The sequence below is a fragment of the Daktulosphaira vitifoliae genome, unplaced genomic scaffold (assembly GCF_025091365.1).
Source record: "Daktulosphaira vitifoliae isolate Bord-2020 unplaced genomic scaffold, ASM2509136v1 Scaffold_4, whole genome shotgun sequence".
In the NCBI taxonomy this organism is placed as follows: Eukaryota; Metazoa; Arthropoda; class Insecta; order Hemiptera; family Phylloxeridae; genus Daktulosphaira; species Daktulosphaira vitifoliae.
In genome coordinates, this window is record NW_026099575.1 from 2,963,678 (window position 1) to 2,974,136 (window position 10,459).

General features: G+C 27.7%; 3 protein-coding genes across 10 annotated transcripts in view; all 3 read right to left on the bottom strand.

The window, feature by feature from the left end:
• The window catches only part of LOC126905288 (uncharacterized), a 51,241-nt gene extending 41,077 nt beyond the window's left edge, over positions 1–10,164 (bottom strand). For 2 of the 8 annotated variants that reach the window (XM_050684847.1, XM_050684850.1), the window contains exon 1: positions 9,992–10,158. Coding sequence is in view for 2 of the 8 variants with exons in the window: in XM_050684842.1 (XP_050540799.1) it covers positions 5,435–7,007; positions 7,149–7,225 (1,650 nt within the window). In the remaining 6 variants the exon portion in view is untranslated. Of the gene's footprint in view, positions 1–4,729; positions 7,008–7,148; positions 7,246–9,991 lie in introns of those variants that run through there. The other 6 variants (XM_050684843.1, XM_050684841.1, XR_007703931.1 and 3 more) reach the window with 5 other exon arrangements.
• Positions 879–2,146, bottom strand: LOC126905291 (uncharacterized). The gene has a single exon (XM_050684853.1). It carries the CDS (start codon positions 1,811–1,813, stop codon positions 1,106–1,108), a length of 708 nt encoding a protein of 235 aa, XP_050540810.1. The 5' UTR covers positions 1,814–2,146; the 3' UTR covers positions 879–1,105.
• Positions 2,158–3,836, bottom strand: LOC126905289 (uncharacterized). Its single transcript, XM_050684851.1, has 2 exons — positions 2,909–3,836; positions 2,158–2,832 (listed from the first exon to the last, which is right to left on the bottom strand). The coding sequence occupies exons 1-2, from the start codon at positions 3,441–3,443 to the stop codon at positions 2,180–2,182; spliced, it is 1,188 nt and encodes a 395-aa protein (XP_050540808.1). The 5' UTR covers positions 3,444–3,836; the 3' UTR covers positions 2,158–2,179.
• Positions 10,165–10,459: the final 295 nt, after the last annotated feature.

Consider the following 10,459-nt stretch of genomic DNA (forward strand, 5'->3'; position numbering starts at 1 on the left):
ATTGGCTGTACTGTATTTTATATTAATTTTATAGTTAATACTTGATAATATTTATGATAACTACAAAATTTACCCATAAGAAATTTGTCACGAGTTTTTTGTCAGTATTTTTTATTTCAATTTGTGTAATGTTTTACAATGGAGGGGAAAAAAAGTCAATAAGTGTGACTTATGAACAAAAACAATTATTAATTGAATTTGTTCATAAGCATCCAAAATTAAATTCTAAAAAATTTGAACCATCTTTTACCATGAAAGATGCCCAATTATTATGGCAAAATATTACCAAGATTTTAAATGAAACTGTTGGCCCAAAGAAGACACTAGCGAAAAATCGTAAAACTGTTAGTACCTATCGTAACAAAAATTTTATTAAATTTTACTTATTGTTTAGTCAATATTGTACAATATTTTGCATACTTTGCGCTCTATACTTAGTAGGGTGGTCCTTATTTTTCAAACTCAATTTTTTTAAGACAGTACCCTCTAGATTGGTTAAATACTATTAAAATGTAATGTAGGTAAAATTTGGAAGTTTTTATTCAACCCCTTTTGGTGCCGCATTAGGGTTGAAATATGGTACTTGATGGTTGTTTTTGCTTTTTTTGTGTTTAACTCGACAACTATTACACTTAGCGCTAAAATGAATAGAATATTAATTATAGAACTTATTATTGCCTATAAAAAAGGTAATTACAATATTTTTCATAAATTCATTATATTTTGAGAAAAATAATTTAACATAAAAATTTTTCAAAATTTAACATAAATATATTTTTTTAAATATTTTAAATTTTTACTGAGTGGTTGAAATTTCATGAAATTTTCATGTAATCTTTTTTTATAAAATTAATATTAAAAAAAAAAAGCTAAATAAAAAATTGTATAAAATAACTATATAATAATTTCATGAATATTAACTAAGATTAAATAAAAAAAATGTATAATCCATTCTATCAACACATAATTATTACAAAATTCATAGCACATTTATCTACATGGAACTAGTATTTGTCTTTTAATATATTTTTTTTAATGTTTCTCTATCACATTTTGGATATTTTTTTTGATAGTCTTGGACGGTCTAAAAATTTAAACGATATAATTAAGTTAAATTAAAAATAAAAATTGTTAAATTTATCTGCAATAAAAATTGTTTTTGTTCTTCGTCTTTAGTAAATTTATCATTATATTCTTCCATTAGCTTGACTCCTCTCTCAGCTGTGTCGTTAACTATTTTCAATGATTTGATTATTTCTCTACCTGTTTTGAAGTCTTCCTGATAATTCCAATAAGCTGGATCAATGCTTAAAAAATTTGTTTGAATTTTAAACCGCTTAAACATTTCAATTGATTTGGAAGTTATTAAATCAGTTGGTAGGTCTTTTTGAAGAAAATTGGGGACATCGTCTGGTGTAAGAGTTAACTTTTTATTCAGATTAGTTTCTTCATCATCATCATCATTATAACTTGGCATTTTTTCAGCCCTTTTGCGTTTTGTATTATAGTCTATACGATTGTCAAATAAGGAAAAAGTAATACATTCTGGATTTAAATACCACAAATGATTAGTTATTTTTTTTAATGCCACGTCTGCGATTTTTTTATTTTGTAATTTATAAGATTCTAATTTTCTAAGAAATAATATGTCATTAAAAGGAGCTTCTATAGCTTTTGGAGATGAAAACCAAGCTTGAACGTAACATTTTACAATAAAACAACAAATATCCTTTAATGATGTTTCTTCTCTACTGTCTAGTTTAAATTGATTTTTAAACAAAAATATTTTTAAACAATATATTGCTTTAGCCATCCATCTGGCTAAATGATAAGGACCCGGTTTTCGAAAAGCATTTCCCCTTTGAGGAACACCGCCCAAAAATATAATAACAAGTTCTAAAAACTCTTGATAATCATCTCGGGGGAGATATTCAGTAATTTTACTTTTTGCATATAAAATAATTTCATCGGCTTCATCTTTTAAAATATTATGAACATAAGTATCAGAAATTGATGTAGAGAATTTTGTTTTATCAATTGTTTCCCATTCTTGTTGAAACCTCTTGAATAATAATATTTCTGGTCCGGTTGAAGGACATAATTTGGTATCTGAAAATACGCCTTGTAAAACAAGTTCATAAATATGGTGTCGNATATAATTTGGTATCTGAAAATACGTTCATAAAAGTTCATAAATATGGTGTCGGCATGCTAAGAATAAAATTTCTCTTCCAAGACGTTGCTCTAATAAAAAACACGCCCCATTCAACCTTCCCGTATTAGAGGCCGTAGTATCAAATGTGAAAGCCTGTACTTTTTCCAATAGTGACCATTTGACTAAAGCGTCATAGACAGCTGATGATACTTCTAAACCTTTCCCAGAGGGTATATAAGGGACACCAAGAAGCTGTTCAAAATTTAAGGCGGTTGCAATAATAGGGAGGCGATCGACTTTTTTTTTCCCTGTAAGGTCTGGAAGCATTTTTGAATCCCAATGGATCACAACAAAATTCAAATTTTGTTCATGAAATTTAGAACTAATATTTTCTGCAATTTTTTGTCTATAATGTTCACGGGACCTTTTAATTGACGATCGGTTTAAAACATATATGCTGGGATCTAATGATAAGGCATCCAAACATGCAGTTAACAAATGAACAGCATCCCTATCACTTATTTTACACCTATCAAGAGTGGCAGATAATCTAGAAGTTAAAAGTTCTTTTCTACCTCTTTTATTTTTTGACGGACCTGCTACTGGTGAAAATTGTCTCTCTTCTTCACTTACGATTTCCATATCACATGAATCCGATGAAGTACATGAATATTTTTCTAAATTAAATCATATATAATTATTAAAAATATAATAAACAATGTTTATTAAACATTCATTATTTTTAAAAATTACCTTCTAATAAAGTTTCTGTATCTGAGTGAGGTATAAGTATTTTATTTTTCTGTTCTTGTCTTATTTGCATTTTTTTTTCTGCTTGGGTTAAATTCATATCTACTCCCATCATACATCCGGGACGTCCCTTAGTTCGTTGAAGTCGCAAAAAATCAATATCTTCCTGGATCTTCATTAGACTGATTGCATTAGCATGAGCTATATAAAACAATTCTTCGATTTGGTCTACAAAATTTTGTTCTCTTTTCTTGTATAAGTCGCTGGTCCTGGTTTTATTTTTCTCTAAATTTCTCAGTTCATCGTAAAACTTTTTTAATTTTCTTATAATATTAGCTGGATCTTGCGTAGGTATTCGAGCTTTTTTCCAGTAAATTAGACACTCGTCAACAGCAAGCGCCGCACTTTCATGCAAATTCAATTTTACAAATCTTAAATTATAATACAATACACTCAAAACATTTTTAACTGAAGGTAATTTACTTCCAGTAATTTGATAATTCATTGCTCCTACTAAATACACTTGGTTACGTGACATATTTAAATAAAATAAAATTTCAAAAAAACTGTATCACTAAACTAATATTTTAACAAATCTTAAAACTTGACACAATAATAAGCAAAAAACTAAATTACAAGAAAATATCTGATATTAGTCCATGAAAAATGATTATTGGTAAGAACTTTTATCGTTACCTATTATTACACAAACAGCAATAATGCCACATTTCTTATCTTCTATGGATAATCACAGTAAATTCCACACGTTCAAAATAATAAGTATAGCATTTAGAACAGTACAGGTAAACTGATATTTGATTTTTGCGCCATAAATTCTAATACATCAATATATAATTGCACTAACGTGAAATATAATATGAGTTTTTTTAGGAAATATTACTAAAACCAATTTTAAAGGAAAAATTCTATGAAACTTCAACCACTCAGTAAAAATATTAAAATATTTAAAAAAATATATTTATGTTAAATTTTGAAAAATTTTTATGTTAAGTTATTTTTCTCAAAATATAATGAATTTATGAAAAATATTGTAATTACTTTTTTTATAGGCAATAATAAGTTCTATAATTAATATTCTATTCATTTTAGCGCTAAGTGTAATAGTTGTCGAGTTAAACACAAAAAAAGCAAAAACAACCATCAAGTACCATATTTCAACCCTAATGCGGCACCAAAAGGGGTTGAATAAAAACTTCCAAATTTTACCTACATTACATTTTAATAGTATTTAACCAATCTAGAGGGTACTGTGTAAAAAATATTAATAAAAAATTTCTTCTTATATGATTAAGGACCACCCTAATACTTAGAGCAGACTTCCTCGATGGGGGTTCTAAATATAGGCGTAGCTCATTAATTTAATTTAATGCAAGCACTTTTGTCAGTCTAAATTTTTGTATAAATGCCCTTTCTGACAAAACTACAGAAAATAACATTTTATTAATGTAAATAGATAATTTTACATATTGTAATTTGTTTTGTACATACCAATGAACGGATCCTCCGCTAAACGAAATTTCATTGTTGAATGGCCATTATCTTCAACTATTTCTAAATTACTAATAACTTGCACATAATTTATATTAAGAAAGTGTTCCATTTTAATATTTAATATTAAATAAATTTGAAAACGTTATAAATATATAAGTTTTCATATAAATATGAATGATAACAGTAACATTAGTATACTAAAATCATAATTAGTGTGGTAGATACCACTCTAAAAAGATCATCTAAAACTTTAGTACACTAATAAATATTTTTTAGCATAACAACATTCAAAAATACGGTTTTTTAGTTTCACACTAATAGTTGCACTAAAACGTCATGTTTTAGTATACTAAACAGATTAGTACACCAATATAAAATTCAAAAATAGACCACCTGGTCTAGGTGTACTTATCCTTTCGGTTATTGTTGAGTTTTATGCGATGAATAATAATATTTTCTGTTTGTACCATTGGCGATAGCAAGATAATGTATACTCAATTAAATGACATTAACACAAAATGTTTGAGGTATTAAATGAATGTTTATTTGAGCATGATCTAATAAAATAATAAAAATTTAGTGAAAATAATAATTTTAAATATTATATTAATGCGGGTATTTAAATTATTAAAACAAATCACTTACTTTTTAGAAACAAATTTTACACTAGGCTTTAAAAAAATAATAAATGTGTTTCTTCAAAGAATTGTAAAGATGAACTGAGTGAAGAATCATTTTTAACAATATATTTCTAAAATGGCATAACAGCATTGGCACAATGTAAGATGAAGAAAGACAATTATAAAAGAGTGGCAGATGTGAGTGTTAATAAATTGATTGATTACATTGATTAAAATAGAATTAAATCATTCGTTACAGCAGTTGTATAAACTATGAGTTTACTACCGTGTATTTAAAGAATATGTATACCTAAGTGTATTAGCTAAGTGTATTAGCTTATTACCTAAGTGTAGTTTACGATTATTGAATATTTAATTTACTATAATAATAAGTTATTTATATTTTTCCCCAAAACATCATGGTAACAATACTGAAAATGCATGCAGTGAATATCTCGATTGACAATATTTTTCTGTTGGATCCGGAAAATACAGATTTGGTCACAGACACCCTAAGTCCAGATCCTTGTGCTAAATAAAATGTTCTTTCTTGTGCATTAGAAAGCAGCAACTCAGTGAAAACTATATCACCTAACCTGTTGAATAAAGTCAATGAATTACTGTCGAGAAGAATTCTTAGTTCTTCTCTGATTTCTGGACAAAAGTGTGCTGTGTGCTTTACGTAGCTTCCATGGTCACTGGGATTACTACTCCTTTTTTTAATCGAAATAATCTTTTCTGTGTCAACATACTGTATCTCTAGCTCGTTGTTTTTATTTTCATCTTTTAAAATAAATAGGAAACCTGATTCATTAATATCGTTAATTTTAATAATCAATTCGTAAGCCTTATTTTTTGTTATTGTCACTCCTTTTTGTACTTCTTCCATAAAATATATTGTTTCTTGTTTTTTGTACTTATATAAATGTTCTATAGGCATCTGAATTAATTTAATTTTTCCATCGATGTATTTTAAACTCAATTCTCTTACGAATCCAAGTCCTCCCTTATATGTTTCGTGTATTGCTGCTGAGTAATCCCCATTGTTGATCCAGCCTATTATAAAACGTCCACTGTCAACGTTGTTCCACGTGATTCCGGCATAAAAGTCAGAACCAAAATCAAACCATTTTATGCCATCTTGGATAGTGTCTTCAACGAACGTGTATCCATTGAAGTGACCAATATAATAGTGCATACCAGAACCACCTGCCACCCCACCAGGATTTATGCTTATCAATAAAATCCATCTGGATTCGTTCCTGGAAATTTTAAGTTCAAAAATATCTGGACATTCCCATATTTCACCAGGGCTATTCTTTGAAGTGAATGTACTCATATAAGTCCAATTTTTCAAATTTTTAGACCAATAAAAGAGTGCTCTTTTTAATTTAGAAACGACATTGACCATGATCCATTTGTTATGTGGAGGGTACCAAAAAACCTTAGGATCTCTAAAATTTTTGTATTCTACATCGTACTCTTTAGGCGGCTGCCTAATGACAGGATTGTTTTCATAAAACTTCCAAGAATTACCTTTATCGACACTGTATGCGATTGACTGAGCTTGTGTACCTTCCTTAATTTTTGTTCCATCAGCAAGAGTCGTTGGTTTACTATAATATGCACAGTAGATCGCTACTATTGGAGGATTTTCCACACTGCCAAGACCACTAGTATTGTTTTTGTCGAAAACCGCACTACCTGAAAACATCATCTCATTAGTCGTTTGATTATAATTCAGAGCTACGCCTTTATCTTCCCAGCGAACAAGATCTTTGCTAGTAGCATGGCCCCAAGATAAATTGCCCCAAGTGTTTCCATACGGATTGTTTTGATAAAATAAATGATAAGTTCCTTCTGCATAAACAAGACCATTTGGATCGTTTATCCAGCCTTTTGAAGAGGTGTACATCAAGGGAAACTTAACATCACGTTGTTGTCCATTGTAAAGTGTTTGGAAGAGAAAACTAAAAATAAAATCATATAGTCTCGTTAATCCTACATAAAAAGAGAAAAAATATTATTTACATTAAAAAAATGTTCTTAAATTTTTTTATAAATTTTGTTCAGTTTATACTTGGATCACAAAATAATCCATTACTACATACCTGTAAAAGACTGTGCGACGGATAAAGTTAATCAGCTTCCTCAGATTAAGTAATTCTTCGAAAATTGATTTGGCCATAATGCTCAGTAGAAATTATACTTGTAAATCAGATTGTTTAGAATAAAAAAATTAGATAGAATTTATTTATATATATATATATATAAGTGCCTTTCATCAACAATTTTGAAGAACTTAAAATTAAAAAGTTTAAAATTTTCTTTTTGTTTATAACTTTTGTAATATAGTATTAAAATTTAATAAATGCATTAAATCATAATAAATTTTTTTTTTGTAAATCAGTAACTCAATTTTTATAAAACTTGATTTTATTCAAATATAAAACAAAACTTTTTAAAAGACGANCCTTTTTAAATAAATCGTAAATCATAAAAATTGAAAATATTACTCTCATTCCTCGTAAATAGGGGGAATTTCCTACAAAAAATACAATTTTTAAAATCAATAATATAAACCTTTTTTTTTTTCTACTTTTATTTAATACTGCAATTACTTTTTTAAAAATAGATGAATCAAAACAATTTATTTATGTAGGCACCTTATGTATGAGATGTATTCAGGAAATAACGGAAATTTTTTAATTTCGCGGGTTAAAGTCCGATTTTTTTTTCATAATGTTAGTACAGATGTTCTTGAAGTATGATAAAATTTCAACTGGATTCATTTTTTACTTTGTCAATGGAATGTGCTAAGGTTAAAAGTGATTTTATGAGCTTAGCAATGTTTGTTTCTTAAAAAAAATGGATTAAAGGATTTGTATTAAATTTTGCGTAAAAAATGAAATAAAGTGTAACAAAGTATGTGAAAGGTTAACAAAGGTTTATGGTGAGTCTGCCATGAGTAAAACAAGGGTTTACGAGTGGTATAAGCGTGTCCATGATGGCCGTGAAGACATTGAAAATAACGAACGCCTCGAACACCCCAGCACATCAATAACCGATGAAAATTAAAAAAAGTAAAAATGTATGAACGATCGCCGAATCACAATCAGAGAAGTCGCTGATAATGATAGATTATCGATTTGCTCATTCCATGATATGTTTTGGGTAAAAAACGCGTAGCAACAAAATTTAATCAAAATTGTTGAATTTTTAACAAAAACAGCGGCGATAGAATTGCTTAGGAGTCACTTAATGAAGTCAGTGATAATGCAAAATTACTGAAACACGTTATAACAGATAACGACAAATGGGTTTATAGATACGACGTGGAAACTGAGTCTCAATCGTTTCAGTGGAGGCATTCTGGATCGCCAAGACTGAAAAAGTCTCAACAAGTGCAATCGATCGTGAAGGTTAAGCTTACTATGTTCTTCGATTTTAATGGCATAATGAATCATCAAATTTGCCACGATGTCAAACGGTTAATAAAGAGTACTATCTACGAGTTCAACGCCATTTGTGTTAAGTAATCTAAAAAAACGCCCGGATTTGTGGTGGATTCATGGCTTTTTTACCAAGATGGTTTGAAATCTTGGTAAAAAAGCCATTTGGCCATTAAAAAAACCCAACCTACTCACACTTCATTGCTTGTTTGTAAAATTTAAAACAATACTGTAACGATGGTTTAGCCTCACATTCGCCAAATATGGCTCCGTGTGACTTTTTTCTACTTCGAAAAATAAAAAGAACCTTAAAGAGCCGTCGTTTTACAAGCATAGATGACTTTAAAAGTGCATTTTTGAATGAACTGAAAGCTATCCCACATTTCGAGGATTAGAAGAAACGTTGACACAAGTTAATAATATCTAATGAGAACTTCTTTAAAGACGACTATATTACTGTAGACGAATAAATATTTTTTTAAAAAAACGAAAATTACCGTTATTTTCTGAACACACCTCTTATTTCCCTTTTATTTGTTATTAATTTATCTAAAATCCTGACATGTCCACAGAAAGGATTCAAAATAGCAACTTTTGTATAAAAATTTATCTTTTTCAAAATGTTCCAGAAATACTCTAAGCATCGAACGTATGTTAAATTAAAGCTTATGTTAAATAATATAAGTTAAGAAAAAAAACTTGTCGGACATCTTATTATCTATATGTAAACGGTCTTTTAAGTTAAACTAAAAATATTATTTTAATGTAAAAAACCCCATTTATCGTGTTATAACTTTCTGTTTCAATTATTTTGACCCTATTTTAGGCCATACGGTATAGCCCTATAGGAAGGAAGATGTATATACCGTAATTGACCCTAATTTTCCAAAAATAATAATAATAATTTAAATGTGTTAGTTATAAATATTTTCATTAAGAATTTTAGCAACTTTTAAGGTCAAACCAATATTTATATTAAAAGAAAGAAGACTGCATTTCAAAAAAATATTTTAGCTACTAATAGCTTATAATAAATTGAAGGAACGAAATAATATAGAATGATTTGTTTAATAGGAACTCGCTAGTAAGTTTTAACCACTCGATTTCTCTTAAAATAATAATTTTGTTAAGAAAATTTGGTAAATTTAGTTTTATATATTCCTTCGTTCATAAAATATTTTTTAATATTTTTTTTAAAGTATTTTTTAATTCATTCTAATACCTTGTTATAAAAATAAATCCATATACCTTATACCTTGGTTTCAACTAAATTTTCTTAAATAGCGACATACATATATAACTTTTTAATAAAATTAAAATGATTTAATTATAAAAATTACTGGGCAATAACAAATTTTGACCCATTATTTTAAAGTTACTATGGAGTAAAAAATTAAATAAATGCAAAGTGGTGTTGATGTATTGGTTATGAAATTTCTATAATTACGAATTACTCTATTGAATTAATTTTTTTATCGTAGAAAAAACTGCCATTAACGTACCTGAATAGTTAAACTTCTATGCATTATCCTTTTTTCTATTTTTGTTTGGCAAATTTGAATACGTTTGGTTTTACATACAAGCACACACTTAGCTTTGACATTTTTATAAAATAAAGATTAATTGAATATTATGAAGTGTAAAAGATAAAGTTAAGTGTTTTCGTCAATAAAACAACTGACAAAAAAAGTATGATAGTACTTTTATTTATGACAGAAACATTGAAAAACTTATTTAAGACTAAAATAAACATATGTAATTAAAGATGGCTGTTAAGCTCTTAAGAATAACAATCAATGAGTAACTATTACCGATAAAAGTAATAATTTATTTTATAATTTGCTATTAATACATTACTATTAAAAATGGTAATACAGTTTGTAGGTATTCTAAAAAATGAAGGAATAAAAAAATTAGAATTGATAAATTAATTAAATTAACTATTACCGATAAAAGTAATAATTTATTTT